Here is a 23,437-nt window from a genome sequence, read left to right as displayed (position 1 = left end):
GGCGGTTAATGCCCAAAGTTTTAGAAAAAGGGTGGTAATTACCAGGTGTTACCATGACAGTGGTAAACTGTCAGGGGACACTGGTGGACGTGTTCTATAGGAAGCCGCTTAAGCCCCGTCCCTGTTTCCCTGTTTTAGCTAGTCCTCAATTTGGTCCAGTGTCTGAGCCCCACCTCCAAAGTCAAGTCCAGCCTCCTGCCTCCCTTCCACCTCCCCCGGCCCTGACCAGGTCTATGTCTGTCCCCTCCCATTGAACCCAGTTGAAGCCGACTGACGGATCCTGTTTTGTAGCACAGCTTCCCATGCCCCACCAGGCACATTCACAGCCTGAAAGGCCACTTACTGCACTCTCCAGTGGATACATGTTTAACTCCGGAAAAAGCACTGGCATCCTGTCTCCCAGTGGGGAGTTCCTGCTCTGCCTCCTGCCTGCCACTGCCACTGGTTTACTGAGTAGTCTGAGCTTAATGGGCTCAACCCTGCAATGGTCTTACTGCCTTCCCTGGGATGGACTGAACCATCTTTGTCAGTTTCTTAGGTGGCTTCCAAAGGTTTCTGGTTACTCTTGGTGATTTTTTCTTTTCTTTTCTTTTTCTTTTCCTTTCTTCCTGTCTCTCCTTTCTTTCTGTCTCTCCTTTCTGTCTCTCTTTCCTTCCCTCCCTCCCTCCCTCCCTCCCTCCCTCCCTCCCTTCCTCCCTTCCTTCCTTCCTTCTCTTTCCTTTGTTTTTTTGTTTTAGGGTCTTGCTCTGTTACCCAGGCTGGAGTGCAGTGCTACAATCACGGCTCACTGCAGCCTCGACCTCCTGGGCTCAAGCGATCTTCCCGCCTCAGCCTCATGAGCAGCTGGGACCATGGGCACGTGCCCCTATGCCCCTATGCCCAGCTAACTTTATTTTTCTTAGAGGAAGGAGTCTTGCTTCAAGCAATCCTCCCACTTCAGCCTCTCAAGGCACTGGGATTACAGGTGTGAATCAGCGCACCCAGCCAACACTGGGTAATTGAAAATTTCTAGTTTCCTGTCACTCCCCTGTAAGCTGAGACTTGACCTGTGGCCCCGGGAAGCTGTAGCCGAGATGGATTGAGTCTTCCCTTCCTCTTGTCCTTCTGGGTTGACCTGCCCTTGGTTTCAGTAAAGGATGATCTCTCCTTCTAAAAAAGTTCCTCTTGTAAACCTTTAAAAACTTGTTTTGCTAATTAACAAAAAGATATTGCTAAAAAACCTAGTTCTCAAAAGTCAAAGATACTCGGATGCATGAGATCATGAGTAAGAAAGGAATATGTACTTCTGCTTAGAGGATCAGAGTCTCTGACACAGAGATGCAACCTTGATTTTCAACCCACCAGAGCTTCAGATAAGGAGTTTTTCAATACAGGTTCTACCTTTATCTTTGCTTCATATTTTCCAGAGAAACAGGATCTTGAGTAGTCTTCCTGACCTCCACCTGACACTGGCCTGTTTCCACACATCCCTGCTTTGTGTTGAGGCCATCACACACCTCTTCATCTAAATTCACACTACCCTTAGCTCAAATTCGATGATAACTGGCTCTCTTCTCTTGCACGAGGCCCCACACTTCTTCCGGAGTGTGATCTCCCTTCCTGTAGCAAGATCTTCAGCCTAATTTTGTTGGGCTACAGTTCTGTGAGACAGGCTCTATCAGTATATGAGATGGGACCATTTCCGTGGCTCAGACATTCTCAGCAGCAGCGATGTTGGTCCCAAATAGGTGAAAACTAGTTCTTGGGGAACAACAGCAACAAAAAATCTCACAATGATTTGTGTCTTGTCTTATCTTGTCTTTTCTCTTTTCTTTTCTCTTTTCTTTTTTTTTAAATTTTTAATTTTTTTGAGATGGAGTCTCACTCTATCACCCAGGCTGGAGTGCAATGTTGTGATTTCGGCTCACTGCAACCTCTGCTCCTGGCCTCAAGTGATTGTCCTGCCTCAACCTCCTGAGTAGCTGGCATTACAGGTGCGCACTGCCACTGTGGCTAATTTTTGTATTTTTAGTAGAGACGAAGTTTCACCACGTTGGCCAGGCTGGTCTCGAACTCCTGACCTCAAGTGATTTGCCCGCCTCAGCATCCCAAAGTGCTGGGATTAAAGGCGTGAGGCACTGCGCCCAGCTGGTTTCTGTCTTTCTAAAGGGCCACAACATGTAAACAGACAGTGTGTTGGTTGCACTGAAATTGCATAAGCAGGCAGAGGAATGTGCTATGTAGGAAAGATGTATGTCCAAACAGGCTCCTGAAGGGGGCAAGGATGTAAAAAGTTGAAGAGATCTTGCGTTAGCTAAGATTGAGGAGCATCGGGTGCCCATGTGAGTCACCTGCCCAATCATTGACTCCAATTATCATAATCTATATTTTTCAAGAAGGCTTCTTTACTGGGGAGAGGATGCACCCACACAGATAGTCACTGTGCTTTGCATTTAGTTCTGTTTCTTATCATGGCCTGTTTACATTTGTCCTGCTCAGACAGCCTTATCTGACTGGGCCAGGTGACCACAGGTGACACAAAGCTGGAGAACAGCAGGGTGGCTTAGGGCATGGGTGTCAGAGTCAACTGACTCCAGCTTCCCATCCCACTTCAATCGCCCACCAGCTATAGGATCTCAGATAGGAGATGTCGCCTCTCTGGGCCACTCCCTCTTCTGAAACTGGGGATAATGCTGGTACCTACCACAAGGCTATTGAGAGATAGAAGGAGATGATGTGTCAGGCTAAGTCCTCTAGACAGGGCAGCTGTTATTTTCATCCCTGCAAGCCAGATCCTCTCCCAGCATCCAGGCGTCCCAGTGTTTGGCCCTTTTCCTCCAGTCTGGTGTTTTCTCCTTCCATCCACCAGTCCCACTCGGCCCAAGCACACCACCAGAACAAAACCGGAGAAAAGGAAACACTGTTCTCTTTTGCTTGCTTCCACATTTATTTGGGTAATTTTTCTTCTGTCATTCTTCATAAATGACTCTGATGATCCAAATTTATTGAGCAATGGGAACTTTCTGAAAAAGGCATTGTGGGAGCAGAATGTGGCCTCATTCCTGGCGTCCTGTCTCCCCCGCTCCTGACTCGCTGGCTTGGAGCAGCCCTGAGGATAGGGTTCTTCCCTCTCCTGCCCCTGTCACTCACTGGGCAGCCCCTCAGACCCTGGGCACTGCTCTTAGCTCCTCTGCCACCCTCAAAAAAGCACAAGAGCTGCCTGCTGCTACGAGAACCTCATTGTTCTCCAGAGCAGCCTCTCACCCTGACCCCTTTCCAGAGCCCAATCCATGGTGTGTGGGTGGATGGGGATGGAGGTGAGATAGAGAGTTGGGCTTTAGTGAGCACACCCTTAGGAAGGCTACATGTCTATTCTGCCCCCAAGCCCCATCGGGCCCCAGCTCGCCACTCCAAATCCCTCCTGGCGTGAGCGAGGAAGTGCCCTGAGGATGACACGCCAGCTACACCCTCCTGCCCCGGAGGACCTAGCTTTCAGCATAGGCCACCTGGCCACCAGTTCCACAGCCCTGCTATAGTCCACTACTCTTCCTTTCTTCCGTGAGGTCCTCCTGGTGCCCCTCCCCTCCCTTCTGCTCCTTCAGCTCCACGCTGCCCTTCTGCTGCCACTGGCCCCAGAGCCCACACAGCCTCCTCAGCAGCCCGTGAAAGTTGGCTTGGAACCCGGAGGAGTAGACAAGGGGGTCGACATAGGAGTTCAGGGTGCTGAGAAGCATCATGTAGATCCTCCACACCGTGCTTTCACCCTGGACAAAGCCCATGACATGGGACATGTGCAAAGGCCCAAAGCAGACAAGAAAGTTGAGCAGTGTGGCTGCCACCAACCCCGCCACCCTTCTCTGCCAGCGGTGGCTGCCCCGCCTGCCGAGGATCCACACCAGGCAGCTGTAGCAGCAGTTCGTGATGGTCAAGGGGACCACAAAGAGGGCCACGACCATCTCCAGCCACACAGGCAGGAGGATGACCAGCTGGTCCTCCTGGAACTCCATGTAGCAGGTGTCAATGGTATTCTGCCTATGGGAGGAGTTCCTTGAGAATTCCATGACATAGACCACGCTGCAGTGAGCAGAAGACAGCAGCCAGCAGGCCACACTCACCAGACCCGCCTGTCCCAGCCTCGGCCGGGTCTTGTACCATAGCGGGTGGGCCACGCTCAGGAAGCGCTCAATGCTCACGGCTGTCGGGAAGAGGGCAGTGACATAGACGGCAGTGAAGAAGATGAATCTGGAGAGAGGGCAGAGGATGAAAGGCAGGGGCCAGCGCATGCCACTGGCTGCCTCCACCATGCGAAAGGGAGGCAGCAGGAGCAGGTCCGAGGCGGTCAGGTTGAGCAGGAGCACGTCCATGGCCACCGGGCAGCACTGCAGCTTGCCCACGAAGACCACCAGGGCCAGCAGGTTGAGGGGGAGTCCCACCAGGAAGGTGAGAAGGTACACAGAAAAGGCGAGCCAGGGATTGCCGGAGAAGTAGGACTTGTCGGGGCCTGCACCATGGTGGTGGCCACTGGTGAGAGAGAGTGACATGGAGTTGGTAGCGGGGGGCCTTCCTGCCCCTGGCCAGCAGCATCTCACCCAAAAGGGCACGTGGTCACCATGCCCACCCCTCTTGTCTCCGGGTATCTTCCAGGCGGGGTCAGCCTGCCTGTCTTCCTGAACATGCCCTGTCCCCTGTCTCTTCCCCAGCAGAGAAGCACCAAGATGCTCCTCCACCCAGCCCCTCGGGCCCAGGCTCACCTGCTGCTTTGAGACCCAAATGCTCCGCCGCACAGCACCTTGCTGTCTCTCCGGACCTAGAGCAGTTGGCTATTTATCCGGCAGAACTGATAAAGACCGGGCCGTGCCCATGATATCACTCACTGTTGAGCAGTGGCACAAAGATGCCTTGAGCTCCATTGCCAGGGCTGGTCAGTATGCAAAAAGGGGAACAAATTCCATGACTGCGTGCCTCCCTCCTCATGCAGCCTCAGCTGGGATGCTCTAAACAGGCCCCAGCCGACGTCTTCCTCCCCTCCCCTCTCCTCCACTTGAATTCTGTCTGCTTCTCAAGAATGGCACTTATCCAGTTTGCCTTGTAAGGGCACAAAGCATGAGGCAGTGACAGACTGGACTCCGTGAGGTCTGTTCCTTCCTGACTTTGTGATTTGGGGGAAGTGATGTGGCTCTGCTTTCTCCCCTACAGAACAGGGATCGTCATAGTACCCGTATCATATTTCAAAGCATGAACACATGCAGATTAAAACATATATACAGATAGATTAAAATGTTAATAATATAGGTCAATTGCTTTTTGGAAATATTTATTTTAGATTTGGGAGCACATGTGCAGGTTTGTTATATGGGCTTATTGCATAATACTGAGGTTTGGGCTTCTATTGAACCCATTATCAAAATTGTGAACTTGGTACCCAACAGGTAGTTTTCCCACCCTTGTCCTCTACCCTCCCTCCCCTGCTTTGGAGTCCCCATTGTCTATGGTTTCCATCTTTAATGTTTGTGTGTATCCATTGTTTACCTCCCACTTAAAAGTGAGAACCCAGCGTTTGATTTTCTGTTTCTGTGTTAATTCACTTAGGATCATTCACTTAGGCCTCCAGCTGCATTTATGTTGCAGCAAAGGACATGATTTCATTCTTTTTCATAGCTGCATAGTATTTCATGTTGTATACATACCATTTTTTCTTTATCCAGTCTACCATTGATGGGCACCTAGGGTGATTCCATCACTTTGCTATTGTGAATAGTGCTGTGACAAACATACGCACGCAGGTGTCTTTTTGGTAGAATGATTTCATTTTGTGAAAAATGACATTGATAATTTGGTAGGAATTGGGTGGAATCTGCAGATTGCTTTGAGCAGTATGGACATTTTAATGATATTGATTCTTCTGATCCATGAACATGGAATGTTTTTCATTTGTTTGTGTTTTTTAGTTCTCCTTGTAGAGATCTTTCACTTTCACTTCCTTGGTTAGAGGCATTCCTAGGTATTTTATTTTTTGTGTGTGGCTATTGTAATTAGGATTGTGTTCTTTATTTTTCTCTCAGCTTGACAATTGTTGGCATATGGTAATGCTACTGAGTTTTATACTCTGATTTTGTATCCTGAAACTTCCAGTCTCATTTATCAGGTCTAGGAGTATTTAGGAGGAATCTGTAGGGTTTTCTAGGTATAGAATCATGTCATCAGTGAACAGAGATAATTTGACTTTCTCTTCCTATTTGGATACCTTTTATTCCTTTCTTTTGCCTGATTGCTCTGGCTAGGACTTCCACTACTATGTTGAATAGGAGTAGTGAGAGTAGACATCCTTGTCTTGTTCCATTTCTTAGGGAGAATGCTTCCAACGTTTGCACATTCAGTATGATGTTGGCTGTGAGTTTGTCCTGGATGGCTCTTATTATTTTGAGGTATGTTCCCTCGATGCCTAGTTTTTTGAGGGTTTTTATCATGAAGGATGTTGGATTTTATTATACTTTTTTTCTTCATCTATTGAGATGATCATATAATTTCATTTTTAATTTTGTTTATATGGTGAGTCACATTTATTGATTTGCATATATTGAACCATCTTTGCATCCCAGGAATAAAACCCACTTGATCATGCTGAATTATGATTTTGTCGTGCTGCTGGATTTGGTTTGCTAGTATGTTGTTGAGGATTTTTGGATCTATGTTCATCGGGCTATTGGCCTATAGTTTTCTTTTTTCACTGTGTCCTGCCAGATTCTGATATCAGAATGAGACTGTTTTTGTAGAATGAGTTAGGGAGGAATCTCTCCTCCTCAATTTTTTGATATAGTTTCAGTAGGATTTGTACCATCTCTTCTTTGCAGGTCTGGTAGAGTTTGGCTGTGAATCCGTCTGGTCAAGGGCTTTTTAAAGTTGGTAGGTATTTTATTACTTATTCAATTTTGTAACTCAATATTGGTCTGTTCAGGGTTTCAATTTCTTTCTGATTCAATCTTGGTTGTGTGTTTCCAGGAATTTATTTGTTTCCTCTAGATTTTCTGGTTCATGTGAATATAGATGTTCATCGCAGTCTCTAAGGATCTTTTGTATTTCTGTGGAATTAGCTGTAATGTTGCCTGTGTTATTTCTCATTTGCTTTTTTGGAGGTTTTTTTTCCTTTGTTAATCTAGCTTGCAGCCTATAAATCTTCTTTATTCTTTCAAATAACCAATTTTTCATTTCATTGATCCTTTGAATGGCTTATTGGTCACAATTTCATTTAGCTCTACTCTGATTTTAGTTATTTCTTTTCTTCTACTAGCTTTGGATTTAGTTTGCTCTTGTTTTTCTAGTTCCTTTAGGTGTAATGTTAGGTTATTAATTTGAGAGCTTTCTAACTTCTTGATGTAGGCATTTAGTGATATAAACTTTCCTCTTAAAACTGCTTTTGGCCGGGCGCGGTGGCTCAAGCCTGTAATCCCAGCACTTTGGGAGGCTGAGACGGGCGGATCACGAGGTCAGGAGATCGAGACCATCCTGGCTAACACGGTGAAACCCCGTCTCTACTTAAAATACAAAAAAAATTAGCCGGGCGAGGTGGCGGCGCCTGTAGTCCCAGCTACTCGGGAGGCTAGGCAGGAGAATGGCGCGAACCCGGGAGGCGGAGCTTGCAGTGAGCGGAGATCGCGCCACTGTACTCCAGCCTGGGTGACAGAGCGAGACTCCATCTCAAAAAAAATAAAAAATAAAAAATAAAAAATAAAAATAAAAATAAAAAAAAACTGCTTTTGCTGTATCCCAGAGGTTTTGGTATGTTGTGCCTCTATTTTCAGTTGTTTCAAAGCATTTTTTGACTTCTGCCTTAATTATTTGACTTCTTCCTTAATGACTTACCCCAAAGTCATTCAGGAAATAGTTGTTTAGTTTCCATGTATTTGTGTGATTTTGAGAATTCCTTTTGGTATTGATTTCTATTTTTATTCCACTGTGGTCTGAGAATATGGTTGGTATGATTTTCATTTCTTTAAATTTATGGAGATTTGCTTTGTGACTAAGCATTGGGTCAATCTTAGAGTATGTTCTGTGTGCAGATGAGAAGAACGTATATTTTGTGGTCGTTGGAGTATTCTGTAGATGTCTATTAGGTCCATTTGATCACGTATCCAATTTAAGTCCAGAATTTCTTTGTTAGTTTTTTGCCTCAATGATCTGTCTAATGCTGTCAATGGCTGCTGAAGTGTGGCTGTCCATCTCTTTTCTTAGGTATAGTAGTAATTGTTTTATAAATCTAGGTACTCCGGTGTTGAGTGCTTATATAAACAGGATGTTAAATCTTCTTGTTTAATTGAACCCTTTATCATTAGGAAGTGCCCTTATTTGTGCTTTTTTACTATTGTTGGTTTAAAGTCTGTTTTATCTCATACAACAATAGCAACCCTTTGTTTTCCATTTGTGTGAAAGACCTTTCTCCATCCTTTTGAGGGTTTGGGTGTCGTTATATGTGAGATGGGTCTCTTTAAGACAGCAGAAGGTAGGGTCTCATTTTTTTAATCCAGTTTTCCACGCTATGTCTTTTAAGTGGAGTGTTTAGGCCATTTATGTTCAAGGTTAATATGTGAGGTTTTGTTCCGGTTGTGATTTATCATAGTGTTGTTAGTTACTTTGTAGTCTTGATTGTGTAGTTGCTTTATAGGGTCTGTGGGCTTTGTACTTAAGTTTGCTTTTGTGGTAGCGAGTATCATTCTTTTGTTTTCACGTTTAGAGTTGCTTTGAGCATTTCTTATAGGACCAGTCTGGTGGTGATGAATTCTCTTAGCATTTGATTGTCAGGGAAAGAGTTTATTTCTCCTTTGTGATGCTTACTTTGGTAGGATATGAAATTCTTGGCTGGCATTTTTTCTTTAAGAAGCCTAGAAGGCTGGGAGCAGTGGCTTACACCTGTAATCCCAGCACTTTGGGAGGCTGAGGCGGGTGGATCACAAGGTCAGAAGTTTGAGACCAGCCTGGCCAATATGGTGAAATTCTGTCTCTACTAAAAATACAAAAAAATTTAGCTGGACATGGTGGTGCATGCCTGTAATCCCAGCTACTTGGGAGGCTGAGGCAGGAGAATTGCTTGAACCCAGAGGCAGAGGTTGCAGTGAGCCAAGATCACGCCACTGCACTCCAGCCTGGGCGACAGAGCAAGACTCCATCAAAAAAATGAAGCCTAAAAATGGCACCCAATCTCTTCTGAATTGTAAGACTTCTGCTGAGAAGTCCACTGTTATTCTGAGTGGACTCCCTTTATAGGTAATTTGGCTCTTTTCTCTAGCTTCCTTAAAGATATTTTTCTTCCATGTAGTCTCATGACTATGTGCCTTGGGGATGGTCATTTTGTATAGTCCCTCTCTCAGGCATACCCTGAATTTCTTATATCTGCATGTTGACCTCTTTAGCAAGATTGGGGACATTTTCCTGAATTATACCTTAAGATGCATTTTCCAAGTTGCTTATTTTTTCTTCTCTGTCAGGAATAAGTCATTCCAGGGCTGGCAGAAGGATGGGGAGGAGGAAGGCAAGGGACGGGAGCAACCTCCGCTGGCCGGCACTGGAGGACCCAGGCAGTGGCCTCAACTCCAAGGACTCTTCCCGGTGTGCGTGGCTGGAAATATTGGGTGTCCCTCCCTGAGGCACAGGGGATTCAGCCCCAGCCGGCTACGCAGCTTCCTTCCCTCAACCCCGGGAATCCCGTCGGCTGTTCAGCTCCCCGGTGGGGTCACTTGGACCTCCCAGGAGGACCTAAGGAAGATTTCTAACCTCTCCGGACGCTCTCTCCGGTGAGAAGGCAGCTCTGCTCTATGATTCTGTCTGTGTCTCTCACTGTGCCCATGCCTCTGTCTGTCTGTCTCTGTTTCCTCCCTCAGAATGACAACACAACCTCTCCACATCTGTTTTCTCAGGCATGTGTGGGTTCCAGGTCCCCCATCATCAGCCTCTCTGTGCGGCCTGGCAGCTCCAGTTACCAGGCTTCAGCGGGGACAGCAAGAGGGTCTCAGGCTATCACCACCTCCCTCCAAAGATGCCATCTCCCTCCCTCTCCCGTTCTCTGACAGCCCCTTTCCCTTGGCTTCTGAGATGTAAGGAAAATGCTCACCCCCACTCCCACGATCGCTCACACCCTGATGGCTTTTCATCTTCACCACCCCTGGGCTTTTGCTTATACAGACTGGTCTGAGCTGGGCAATGGCTGGGGACAGCAAAGCCCATGAAGCTGCCTCTGATTCCCTCTTATAAACCCTGGGAGAGGAGTGAGACTCCAGCTCTTCATGGCTCTCTTTCCACTGTGGCGTTTTCAGCTTTTCTGTTCTCTGCCTTGGGGTGGCAGTGCCCATTCTGAAGTTGCAGGATTCCACAGCAGCTTTGTCCCCTTTCTGAGCCATGAAGACCCCTACTTGCATCCACTTCTTTGCAGCCACCAGGGCTGAGTGCCCCGGGGATGGACAGGTGAGCCATGGGACCGAGAGACAGCTCGTGGCTTCAACTCTCCACAGAGTCCCTCTCCTCCCACCTGAAATCCCGTTCTCCACACACAGCCCGTCCTCATTCTTCCAGCATACTTAACCCCAGGGAGGAAGCAGATATTTAAAGACCATGGTGTCGAACTCCCCAACGTTCTGAGCCCAGCTGTCTGCATGCAATAGGTGTTCAACAAATGCTTCTGAAATACTGCCGACAGCAGGCAAACAGGGGCTGGTGAGTCTCAGGTTGGGGAGCAGGTCCTGAGCAGCTATTTCTCATGGGCCACCACTCGGGGAACATGAAAACTTCCTGAATGGCCACACTTTGATGAATAGAGCTCTGAGGAACATCCTTCTGACTTTGCAGAAACCTGAAGTCCATTGTACTGACTAATAATCTTTTTAATTTCTTTCCAAGAGGACTTTTTTTTACTGGGAAAAGGTTGAACCCACACAGATAGCCAATATGCTTTGCATTCAGTTCTGTTTCTTATCATGTCCTGTTTACATTTGTCCTGCTCAGATGGCCTCATCTGACTTGGGACATTTGACTGGGTTAGGTGACCACAGGTGACACAAAGCTGGAGACCAGCAGAGTGGCTTAGGGGCATGAGTGTCAGAGCCCACTGATGCCAGCTTCTGGTCCCACTTCAATCACCCACCAGCTATGGGATCTCAGGTAGGAGATGTCACTTCTCTGGGTCACTCCCTCATCTGAAACTGGGGATAATGTTGGTACCTACCACAGGGCTATTGAGAGATAGAAGGAGATGATGTGTCAGGCTAAGTCCTTTAGACAGGGCAGCTGTTATTTTCATCCCTGCAAGCCAGATCCTCTCCCAGCATCCAGGCATCCTGGTGTTTGGCCCTTTTCCTCTGGAGTCTGGTGTTTTCTCCTTCCATCCACCAGTCCCACCCGGCCCAAGCACACCACCAGAACAAAACCGGAGAAAAGGAAACACTGTTCTCTTTTGCTTGCTTCCACATTTATTTGGGTAATTTTTCTTCTGTCATTGTTCATAAATGACTCTGATGATCCAGATTTATTGAGCAATGGGAACTTTCTGAAAAAGGCACTGTGGGAGCAGAATGTGGCCTCATTCCTGGCGCCCTGTCTCCCCCGCTCCTGACTCGCTGGCTAGGAGCAGCTCTGAGGATAGGGTTCTTCCCTCTCCTGCCCCTGTCACTCACTGGGCAGCCCCCTCAGACCCTGGGCACTGCTCTTAGCTCCTCTGCCACCCTCAAAAAAGCACAAGAGCTGCCTGCTGCTACGAGAACCTCATTGTTCTCCAGAGCAGCCTCTCACCCTGACCCCTTTCCAGAGCCCAATCCATGGTGTGTGGGTGGATGGGGATGGAGGTGAGATAGAGAGCTAGGCTTTAGTGCGCACACCCTTAGGAAGGCTAGATGTCAATTCTGCCCCCAAGCCCCATCGGGCCCCAGCTCGCCACTCCAAGTCCCTGGCGTGAGCGAGAAAGTGCCCTGAGGATGACATGCCAGCTACACCCTCCTGCTGCAGAGGACCTAGCTTTTGGCACAGGCCACCTGGCCACCAGTTCCAGAGCCCAGTGAGTGTTCACTGCTCTTTCCTTCAGCTGGACGGTCCTCTCTCTGCCCCTCCCCTCCCTTCTGCTCATTCAGCTCCACGCTGCTCTCCTGCTGCCACTGGCCCCAGAGCCCACACAGCCTCCTCAGCAGCTCATGAAAATCGGCTTGGAATCTGGAGGAGGAGAAGTAGAAGACAAAGGGGTCGACACAGGAGTTCAGGGTGCTGAGAAGCATCACGTAGGTCCTCCATGCCGGGCTTACACCGCAGATATAGCCCACAACGTGGGACATGTTGTAGGGCCCAAAGCAGACAAGGAAGTTGAGCAGTGTGGCTGCCACCAGCCCCGCCACCCTCCTCTGCCGGCGGTGGCTGCCCCCTCTGCCGAGGATCCACACCAGGCGGCTGTAGCAGTAGCTGGTGATGATCAGGGGGACCACAAAGAGGACCACGGCCATCTCTAGCCGTACGGGCAGGAGGAAGGCTAGCTGGTCCTTCCGGAACTCCAGGTAGCAGGTCCCATTGATGCTCTGGCTGTGGGAGGTGTCCCCCGAGAATTCCACAATGTAGACCACGCTGCAGTGAGCAGAGGCCAACAGCCAGCAGGCCACACTCACCAGACCCGCCTGTCCCAGCCTCGGCCGGGTCTTGTACCATAGTGGGTAGGCCACGCTCAGGAAGCGCTCAACACTCACAGCGGCCAGGAAGAGGGCGGTGAGATAGACGGTGGTGAAGAAGATGAATCCAGAGAGCGGGCAGAGGATGAAGGGCAGGGGCCAGCGCATGCCACTGGCCGCCTCCACCATGCGGAAGGGCAGGAACAGCAGCAGGAGCAGGTCCGAGGCGGTCAGGTTGAGCAGGAGCACATCCACGGCCACCGGGCAGCGCCGCAGCTTGCCCACGAAGACCACCAGGGCCAGCAGGTTGAGGGGGAGTCCCACCAGGAAGGTGAGGAGGTACACCGAGAAGACGAACCAGTGATTGCCGGAGAAATAGGACTGGTCGGGGCCTGCACCCATGGTGGTGGCCACTGGTGAGAGAGACAAGGAGTCGGTAGCAGGGGGCCTTCCTGCCTCTGGCCAGCACCATCTCACCCAAAAGGGCATGTGGTCACCATGCCCACCCCTCTTGTCTCCAGGTGCCTTCCAGGCGGGGTCAGCCTGCCTGTCTTCCTAAGCATGCCCTGTCCCCTGTCTCTTCCCCAGCAGAGAAGCACCAAGATGCTCCTCCACCCAGCCCCTCGGGCCCAGGCTCACCTGCTGCTTTGAGACCCAAATGCTCCGCCGCACAGCACCTTGCTGTCTCTCCAGACCTAGTGCGCTTGGCTATTTATCCGGCAGAACTGATAAAGACCTGGCCGTGCCCATGACGTCACTCACTGTTGAGCAGTGGCACAAAGATGCCTTGAGCTCCGTTGCCAGGGCTGGTCGGTATGCAAAAAGGGGAGCAAATTCCACAACTGCGTGCCTCCCTTCTCATGCAGCCTCAGCTGGGATGCTCTAAACAGGCCCCAGCCAACGTCTTCCCCTCCCCTCTTCTCCACTTGAATTTTGTCTGCTTCTCTAGAATGGCACTTATCCAATTTGCCTTGTAAGGGCAGGAAGTGTGATGCAATGACAGAGAGCGAGCTCCGTGAGGTCTGTTCCTTTCCGACTTTGTGATTTGGGGGAAATGACTTAAATTCTCCACGTCTCTGCTTTCTCCCCTACAGAACAGAGCTCGTCATGGTAGTCATCTCATAGATCAACGCATTAACACATGTAAATTAAAACAATATGTAGGTAGATTAAAAGACTACTAATACATGTCGAATGCTTTGACGGAAGCCTGGCATGTGGTGGTGAGTGGGCAGCTGATGCCAGCTGCTATTTTCCCTGTCATTGGTTCAGGATTATCTCTGGGGTGATAATAATAATAATAACAATAATAATAATAATAATAATAATAGCAGTGGTGGCGATGATGACAGCAGCTGCCTTTTCGTGGGCACATAATCCGTAGCAGACACTTTGCTTCTAGAGCAACGCTTTTATGTCATATCCTTGTCCCTCACCGTGGTGAAGTCACTTGTTCCAGGTGATACAGCTTGTGAAATGTCACCACCAGGGTTCAAACCCAAGTGCTGTCCAGTTTCACGGGTGATCTCTTAGTTCATTCAAACAATCACGGGGCACGATGAGATATGATTTCACACCCACTAGAATGGCCACAAGCAAAAAGTTAGACAATGCCTATGGTTGGCGAGAATGTGGAGAAACAGGGGCCTCATTCGCTGCTGGTGAGAATAATGGGAGGTGGTGCCCCCGCTTTGGAAAGCAGGTGGCAGTTGCTTAAAAAGTTAAACATAAATTCACCATGCGATCCAACAATTCCACCGTAGGTATTTACTTAAGAGAAGTGGAAACTCAGGTCCACTTAAAGACTCAGTCCTAAATGTTCCCAGCAGTGTTGGTCATAGTCGCCAACAGTGGAAATGTCACCTGGCAGCCCATCAGCTGGTGAGTGAATAAAGAAAGGTGGCACATCCATATACTGGAATTCTATTTGGCAATAAAAAGGAATGAGCTACCCATATACACTACAGCCTTATGCTGAGTAAAACAAGCCAGACATAAAAGACCATATATTGTCAGATTTCATTTATATGATATGTCCAGATTAGGCAAAGTTATAGAGTCAGAAAGTAGATTCGTGGTTGTCTGGGGGATGGAGATCGAAATGAAAATTAAGTTGGTTTTTTCCTTTCTTTTTTTTTTTTTTTTTTTTCCTGATACAGGGTCTTGTTCTGTCACCCAGGCTGGAGTGCGATGGTGCGATCTTGGCTCACTGCAACCTCTGCCTCCCAGGTTCAAGAGATTCTCATGCCTCAGCCTCCCAGGGCGCTAGGATTACAGGTGTCCACCACCACGCCTAGGTAATTTTTGTATTTTTAGTAGAGATGAGGTTTCGCCATGTTGGCCAGGCTGGTCTTGAACTCCTGACCTCAGGTGATCCACCCGCCCCAGCCTCCCAAAGTGCTGAGATTATAGGCGTGAGCCACCCTGCCTGGCCCAATATTAAATTTAAATGAACATGAAGGATTTTTTTTTTTTTTTTTTTTTTTTTGAGACAGAGTCTCGCTTAGTCGCCCAGGCTGGAGTGCAATGGCGCGATCTCGGCTCACTGCAAGCTCCGCCTCCCGGGTTCACGCCATTCTCCTGCCTCAGCCTCCCGAGTAGCTGGGACTACAGGCTCCCGCCGCCTCGCCCGGCTAATTTTTTTTGCATTTTTAGTAGAGACGGGGTTTCACCGTGTTAGCCAGGATGGTCTCGATCTCCTGACCTCGTGATCCGCCCGCCTCGGCCTCCCAAAGTGCTGGGATTACAGGCGTGAGCCACCGCGCCCGGCCGAACATGAAGGATTTTACTAGGGTCATGAAAATGTTCTAAAACTAGCTGGTGGTAATGGACCCACACCTGAGTCAATTTACTAAAAATCATCGAATTGTACACTTAACATTGGTGAATTTGATGATATGTACATAATATCTCAATTAAGCTGTTACAAGTACAGCAGCAGGCTGTGTACGGCAGCTCAGGTCTGTAATTTTAGCACTTTGGCAGGCTGAGGTGGGAGGATTGCTTGACCACAGGTTGTTTGAGACCAGCCTGGGAAACATAGGGAGACCCTGTGTCCACAGGGAAAAAAAAAAAAAAAAAAAAAAAACAGGAAAGAAAGAAAAAAGACATTAGCTGGGTGTAGTGGCATGTGCCTGTGGTCCCAGCTACTTGGGAAGCTGAAGTGGAAGAATCGCTGGAGCCCAGGAATTCAAGGCTGCAGCGAGCCATGACTGTGTCACTGCACTCCAGCCTGAGCAAGAGTGAGACCCTGTCTAAAAAAAAAAAAAAAACCCGCAGTCGTGAACGAAAAGTTTTTGCTGTCATGCTGTTTACATTACGTTTGGTGGTGAGGGCTTGGGGGATGTAGAGGAAGGCTCATGAAGACATGGATACTGAAAAGGCAAAGAGCCACTGGAGGGAACACTGGGGTGGGGGAGTCATGGGTACACAGGCTTGACCTGCTGGGTTTGGTGATAGGAGGTTTGGGTCTCACAGGAGTGAGAGGCACCTGGGGTGGATCTCACTGAGTCTCCTGGGTCCCAGGGAGGCACTGGATTTGCCCTAAGTGGGAGGAGGCAGGAGGAACGGGGAGAAGCAGCCCAGTACCCAGCAGGGGCTGTGGAGCAGGAGCCAAAGTGAGTGGGCCCTGGCGCCCCACGGTGCGGGAGGAGGCACTGGGGCTCCCTGGGGTGGAGTTTGGGGTTTTACTGAAATTCCCTGGTGTTGTCACTGCACAGGGGTCGGGCTTGTTACTGGCTTCCAAAAGAAGTTACTTAATTTCTCTGGCCTGTTTCCATATTGATAAAACAGATGTAGAACTTTCTTTGGAAGGCCAGTAGAGGCATTCATTTATTCATTGAGCAAACATTTACTGAGCACCTACTGTGTGCCAGTCTCTCTTCTGGGTGTTGGGGGTATATCATCAGTTACAAGAACAATCCTTGGATGCGTAGACATTTCAGCCCGAACAGAGCTCATTTGTAGAAATTGGTGTGTGCACGCCAGCTGGTGGCTGCCATTTGTTGTGCTCCAATACATCATCATGTGCATGGCATTGCTGTCACTTAGAGCAGGTGCCCAGGTGTCTGTCTCCTTCACAGCCACAGCCACTCCCCTCTGCCCTCCCTCTCATGGATTTGGGATGCCATCCTTTGCAAAATGGACCACAAATACAGGGTTAACTTCCACACGCCCAGGTTTCCCAAATATCCCCTGGCCCTTGGGGGTCCCGCTTGGAAGGATCACATCCTGCTTTTACCCTGTCCTTGCTGTAGGGCCTCAGGCAACTTTCTTCATCCTGTTCCAGGATCGCAGCTACCTGGTGCAGCACCTTTGTGCAAACTGGGTGCTCCCTTTCCAGAGGAGCCCACCCCGCACCAAGTGCTGCCTAAGGAGTGGCTGGTGCATTTCTTCAAATTAGAACACAATACTCCTTCCCTTGATGCAAGCAAGACAGGCATGTGGCTTGCTGAACAAAGCACAGGCTAGAATTTAGGCAGTGTTTGCCCCTCTGCCCAGTACCCTCGTGTAGTGAACACCCACCCATCTGCACAGAAGTCACATGGCTAAACCACAAGGTTGTGTGAAGCTGAAGTGAGACAACACTCATTGCAGACACTCAGCATGGCACCTATCACATATTACAGACTATATAGTTGACCTTTGAATAGCACAGGTTTGAATGTGCAGGTCCACTTACTTGTGGATTTTTTTTTCAGTAAATATATTGGAAACATTTTCAGAGATTTGCAACAATTTGATAAAAAACTTACAGAGGAACCACAAGCCTAGACATATATTTTAAAAATTAAGCAAAAGTTAGGTATGTCACGAATGCAAAAAATATATGTAGGTACTAGTCTATCTTATCATTTACTGCCACAAAATGGATGCAAAGCTTTTTTTTGTTTGTTTGTTTTTTGTTTTTGAGACAGGATCTGGCTCTATTGCCCAGGCTAGAGTGCAATGGCATAATCTCGACTCACTACAATGGCATGATCTCGGCTCACTGCAACCTCCGCCTCCCAGGCTCAAACCATCCTCCCACCTCAGCCTCCCAAGTAGGCATACACCACCATGCCCAGCTAATTTTTTTGTATTTTTGGTAAAGACAGGGTTTCGCCATGTTGCCCAGGTTGGGTAAATCACTTATAGAAAGTTAAAATTGGCCGGGTACCGTTGCTCATGCCTGTAATCCCAGCACTTTGGAAGGCCGAAGCGGGTGGGTCAACTGAGGTCAGGAGTTCGAGACAAGACTGGCCAACATGGCAAAACCCCATCTTTACTTAAAATACAAAAAATTAGCCAGGTGTGGTGGTGGGTGCCTGTAATACCAGCTACTTGGGAGACTGAGGCAGGAGAATTGCTTGAAGCCGGGAGGCAGAGGTTGCAGTGAGCCGAGATCACACCATTGTACTCCAGCCTGGAAAAAAAAAAGTTAAAATTTATCAAAAATATATGCACACAAACACAAACTCTACTTGGTGCCATTTGAAGTCAAGAGAAATGCAAGCAAACATAAAGATGTGCAGTATTAAGTCATAAGCACATAGTTACTGTAGATATACTATACTCCTGTAATAATTTCGTAGCCACCTCCTGTGCTGTCTCCGTGAGCTCAGCTGTTGAGTATCTGCTTAAAACACCACGTGAAGCTAATCGTCTCCTGGTGAGCAGTTCTCACCAGCACATTGTGTGTAGAAGTAAAAAGCGATGTCTCGTAGTTATTGCGTATTTTCCACCACGTTTAGTGCAATACGGTAAACTCTGAATAACCCCCTGGGCCTCATATGCGGGGCTGCTAGTGATGCCAGACTGCTTCCAAGAAGCAAAGAAAAATTACAACATTACAAAAAAGGGTTGAACTGCTTGATATCTACCATAGATTGAGATCTGCAGCTGTGGTCACTGCTGCTTCAGACAGCCACTTTCTCTTATAAACAGACAGCATAAACTTACGGTATGGATAAATACAGCACAGTGCTGTGAAGGTATTTTCTCTTTCTAATAATGTTTTCAGTAACATGTACTTTTCTCTAGCTTACTTTCTTGTAAGAATACAGCACATAATACATATAACATACAAAATATGTCTTTTTTCTTTTTTTTTCCAGAGACAGGGTCTTGCTCTGTCACTCAGGCTGGAGTGCAGTGGTGCGATCACGGCTCATTGCAGCCTCGATCCTGGGCTCAAGCAATCCTCCCACCTCAGCCTCCTGAGTAGCTGGGACTACAGGCACGCACAACCACGCCCAACTAATTATTTTTATTTTTATTATTTGTAAAGGTGGGGTCTCACTATGTTGCCCAGGCTGGTCTTGAACTCCTGGCTTCAAGCAGTCTTCCCGCCTCAGCCTCCTAAAGTGCTGGGATTACAGGCATAAGCCACTGTGTCTGGCTTCAAATTGTCTTACTCAATTGTTTATATACTGAGTAAAGCTTTTGGTCAACAATAGGCTATTAGTAGTTGAACTTTGGGGGGAGTCAAAGTTATGCACAGATTTCCCACTGCGTGGGGGTTCGGCACCCCATCCCCACGTTGTTCAAGAGTCAACTGCGTGGCCGCTGCCCATCACTGCGGGACCTTGCATTTTCCCTCCCCGGCTGAAACATCTTTTCCGGCCAGCCTCCGTTCCCAGCTCCAAGGCTGCCCCCTTGCGAGTTTCACGTGGTATAACAGTGTCATTATCCTGCCTCCTGCCTCCTCTCCTACTCCGAAATCAAATGTTCTCACCTGGCAACTGATTTCAGCGTAGCGTGTCCTCAAGTGCATCACCGGAGTGACCGCTCGTGTGGGTCAGAAACAGATTGCCTCCTCCTTCCCGTAAGTACAAGGCCTCTGCTCGCGGCCCACTGAAGACAGGCAGGTGAGGACGTGCAGAGGGCAGAGACAGACAGACGAGAAAGGGGCCGACGTGTGCGGGGGCAAGCTTACCTCCCCCTGCCGCCTTGCTTTGGCTCCGTGCTCCTCTCTTGACTGGGGTGCTGCCCTCAGCAGGCGCCGCTCTCCGCTTGAGTGGCTCCAGGGAGGCCTCCGGGCCAGGCTGCCCTGCAGTTCCTCCGAAGCAGCCCTCCGCAGGGGCCTGGAGACGCAGCCGGGCCCTCCTGCCTCATGCTCCTTCCCCCGAGCGATGGCGTTACTTCTGGGACGTGCTCCCTTGCGTTCTTGCCGCACACACTGTCTTCAGGCCAGGACCCCTTCCCAAGTAACCGGTCACCAGCGGGTTGAGCACCACACTCCAGGCACCCGTGATGAGCCCCAGCTTCCGCCAGGAGCCTCCCAGATTGGGGTTCAGAAAGCTGGCCACATTGGAGGCGTTGTAGGGTCCTACGCAGAGCAGCAGCGTGAGGAGGGCCCCGCCGGCTACCCAGGCGGCCCTCAGCTTCCGCCTGTGCGTCAGGCCGGAGTGGGCCAGTGCCCGGAGGCAGCCCACGTAGCAGAAGGCTGTGATGGCCAAGGGCAGGAAAAAAAGCAGGAGAGAGAGGCTGAAGCGGGCCGGGCCGGCAGAGGCCGGGTCCCAGGCCTCCAGGCAGACGGGAGAGCCGTTGACCGGTGTGTTGATGCCCAGGGAGGTGTTGCTGTGGTCCAGCCAGCCTCCCGGAGCCTCCAACACAAAGACCAGACCCAGGTGACACAGGACGAGGGCCCAGATAGCCGCACACACCCCCCAGGAATAGCACGGCCTCCGAAAGGCTTGGTAGCCCAAGGGGAAGGCCGCTCCCAGGTAGCGGCCTGCACTCAGGGCGGCCAGGAAGCCCCCGCCGGCATAGAGTGGAGCAAAGTGGGCCACCCCGAAGACAGGGCACAGTGAGGCCGGCAGAGGCCAGGCCCCGGAGGCCAGCGCCTCCACCGCCTTCAGGGGCAGGGAGACTGTCAGCAACAGGTCGGAGCAGCCCAGGTTCAGGGCGTAGACCAGGCTGGGGGTGAGACGGCGCCGGGCGTGGGCCCTCGCGCCTCGGATGGCCAGGACGTTGAGCGGGAAGCCCAGCGCAAAGGCCGCCACATAGAGGGCAAAGGAGAGCTGCGGGGGCAGGTCCATGGGGCCACTGTCCTGGCCTGCAGGGCTCCTGTGTGCAGCTGGCTCCCTGGTCTCAGATCTTGGGGCCCCTGAGAGGAGGGGCTCCTGGGATCACTGACGGGTTCCAGCCCTGCCTGGAGGATTAGAATTCACCTGATGGGATCACCGAGGAAACGGAGGCCCACAGTGGAAGGCAGCAGCCAGGGAGCCGCCGAGCCTGGATGAGAAGCTGGGACCTGTGGCCCCTAGTCCTGTGCTTTCTCTCCACCATATCACTTCTTAAAACCAGGGAAGCTCCTGGAGTGTCACAGGAGATAGGATGTGGCACAGATGTCCAAGCCGACTGCCCCAGGGTGCATGGCTGGGTGGTGCAGAGGAAGAAGGCTTCTCCACTTCTGAGACTCTGTGGGGAGAAGGAGTGGAGAGAATTCAGAACAGGGCTGGGCCCCACAGCCTGAGCCTTCCCTGGGAATGGGAGTTTGACTCCTGAGCCCACTGCCCTCCCCGGTTCCCTGGCAAGGCAAGAGCTGCTCCCCCACAGTGGAAAGCCAGCAGGGCAGCAGGGAGGAGAAGGGTGTGGATGAGGTGAGGGTGTGGCCAGGGGCAGGAAAAGGGGGTCCCCCAGGGAGAGCTCAAGGGTCAGCTGGGCCCCATCCATGTCATGGTTGAGCTTAGCAGTTCTCAGGGGCCACCTGGGCAGGGGTCTGGAGGTCTGGGGAACAGTTAGGTGAAGAGAGGAACCACAGAGAGAGGGACCCACCTCCTGGCGCCGCCAGATGTCTGTGAGGCTCAGCAGTCCCCTCAGCGGGCTGATGGAGGATGCCCGGGATGAGCAGTGAGCCGGAAGGGGAGGAGGGCGGGTGGCAGGGCCATTAGCCTGAGGTTCTAGCAGCTTGGGTGAGCAGCTAATGGGGCATCCCGGCTGGAGGTGAGGCCACACCAGAGGAGGTGAGGGGCTGGGAAGATGCTGGAACACAGAGGGGCCAGGGAGGAATCGGGGTCCTGTCTGGGTAGGGGCCGGGTGTGTAGCCAGTGCCTTGCAACAGCAGGGCTTGGGGGCTCGGCCACAACCCAGTGCTAGTCCCTCCCCAGCCCTCCTGCTTGTTTATACCCGCGCTGGGGCCAGGTCTGCTCCACCCTCGATGCACCCCTGGGCAGGCCCCGGGTCTCACTGGCTCACCTCTGACAACACAGGGTGCCCCGTGACCACAGCCATGAAGCCATCTCCACGTGGCAGTGGGTGTGTGGGATAAGGAGTGATCACACCCAGGTGCAGCTCTGCACAGGTTGTGGGCTTGTTTTCGTTTTTGCAAGGAGGGGCCCCTCTGTTCTGCCTCTCCTTCCCCTCTAGTTCCAGGATGGTGGCTTCTGACCTTTCCAGGGCTGGAGAAAGGAGCAGGAGGAGGAAGGCAAGGGATGGGGGCAGCCTCTGCTGGCTGGCACTGGAGGACCCAGGTTGTGGCCCCCACTTTGCCTGACAAGGGGTGGCACAAATGTCCAAGCTGACTCCCCCCAGGGTGCATGGCTGGGGACATTGGGGGGCACTCCCTGAGGCACAAGGAATGTGGCACCGGCCGGCTGCGTAGCTTCCTTCTCTCAGCCCTGGGAATCCTCCCAGCCTTTCATGTTTCCCATTTGGGTCACCTGAGTCTCCCAGGAGGACCTAAGGAAGATTTCTAACCTCTCTGGATGCTCTCTCAGGTGTGCCCATGCCTGCTGGTGAGAAGCCAGCTCTGCTCTGTGATTCTGCCCCTGTCTCTCACTGTGCCCATGTCTCTGTCTGTCTGTCTGTCTGTTTCCTGCCTGAGAATGACAACACAGCCTCTCCACATCAGTTTTCTCAGGCGTGTGTGGGTCACCTGACCACTCGGCCCCGTCCAAATTCCAGGTCTCCCATCATCAGCCTCTCTCTGTGCGGCCTCCTGGCAGCTCCAGTCACCAGGCTTCAGGGGGAACAGCAAGGGGGTCTCAGCCTGTCACTAACTCCCTCAAAGACACCATCTCACTGCTTTTCACACCTCGGAGTCACTAAATTGGTCCATGCTCTCCTTTTTCTCCCCCAGCGGGAGCCGCGCATGGGGTGTAGCACCCGCTGTGAGCAGAGAATCGGCCTCCTACTGTTCCGTCTGTTGTTGGGAACCGAGAAAGGGACAAAACCGAGGAAGAATCCAAAGCAGTGCCATTTCCCCTCCTATAGCAAAAGTGAAGCCCCGGGGAGCTGTTGGGTTTTCCAGATCATCTCTGCTTTGGCTCCACCCACCTGGCGTCTGGATCTTTGCCCAAGGTCACCTCCTCCAAGGGCCTTCCCGGGTGCCTCAGCCACACTGATCCCTCCCGTGAATCTCACTTTTGTTGTCTGTCTTCAGTGCGACATCGTCTTGGCTGGCTCCTGAGCTAGAATGCCGGGCCTCCTGAGGGCAAAGGCTTTGGTCTGCTTTGTCTACTGCATGTTGCACAGCAGGTGTTTGGGAACCTAATTGCACGATCCATTATCTGGACCCTGGGAGGACGGTGAGAGCTGGGGTTGTGGAGGGCAGCGGCTTGCATCTGGAGTCCTGGCCGCCCAGCTTCCTGGGCACCTGTTCTTCATGCTTCAGCAATGTCTATTGATGGCCACATCTCATGGTCAATCAGCCATGTAGTAGGTTTATGTCAGCAGCTGTGCTGAGGGACAGGGTGGGAAGGGGAAGACGCTCGATGGTTGCCAGGGAGCCTGAGCCAGGCCCTTCAGGCTTAGGACTGCCTCAGCTCCCTTCAGGGGGTCTTGCCTTAAAAACCCTTGGCAGCCCTAGACTACAGATCCCCAAGGTTGGTCCTATGCCTTATCTT

The 23,437-nt window shown here is 50.7% G+C and overlaps 3 protein-coding genes across 3 annotated transcripts; all 3 read right to left on the bottom strand.

Annotated features, from left to right (window-relative positions):
* Positions 1–3,464: 3,464 nt before the first annotated feature.
* Positions 3,465–6,675, bottom strand: LOC126941704 (G-protein coupled receptor 42-like). Its single transcript, XM_050768367.1, is given in 3 exon segments — positions 3,465–4,500; positions 4,731–4,786; positions 6,592–6,675. Coding segments are annotated over 3 exon segments (1,176 nt in total).
* Positions 6,676–11,414: 4,739 nt separating this feature from the next.
* Positions 11,415–13,615, bottom strand: FFAR3 (free fatty acid receptor 3). Its single transcript, XM_050768806.1, has 2 exons — positions 13,248–13,615; positions 11,415–13,021 (listed from the first exon to the last, which is right to left on the bottom strand). Exon 2 carries the CDS (start codon positions 13,008–13,010, stop codon positions 11,970–11,972), a length of 1,041 nt encoding a protein of 346 aa, XP_050624763.1. The 5' UTR covers positions 13,011–13,021; positions 13,248–13,615; the 3' UTR covers positions 11,415–11,969.
* Positions 13,616–18,325: 4,710 nt separating this feature from the next.
* FFAR1 (free fatty acid receptor 1) lies at positions 18,326–20,856 on the bottom strand. The gene has a single exon (XM_050768809.1). The coding sequence runs from the start codon at positions 20,627–20,629 to the stop codon at positions 19,727–19,729; it is 903 nt and encodes a 300-aa protein (XP_050624766.1). The 5' UTR covers positions 20,630–20,856; the 3' UTR covers positions 18,326–19,726.
* Between the last annotated feature and the right edge of the window lie 2,581 nt (positions 20,857–23,437).

This window comes from Macaca thibetana, chromosome 19 (genome assembly GCF_024542745.1).
Source record: "Macaca thibetana thibetana isolate TM-01 chromosome 19, ASM2454274v1, whole genome shotgun sequence".
Taxonomy (NCBI): Eukaryota; Metazoa; Chordata; class Mammalia; order Primates; family Cercopithecidae; genus Macaca; species Macaca thibetana.
Note: the sequence above shows the minus strand (reverse complement) of the source record. Positions and strands in the feature narration are given on the sequence as shown.

Excerpts from the sequence above, each read along its gene's own strand:
- FFAR1 (XM_050768809.1), bottom strand. The coding sequence starts at position 20,629 with ATGGACCTGCCCCCGCAGCTCTCCTTTGCCCTCTATGTGGCGGCCTTT.
- FFAR3 (XM_050768806.1), bottom strand. The coding sequence starts at position 13,010 with ATGGGTGCAGGCCCCGACCAGTCCTATTTCTCCGGCAATCACTGGTTC.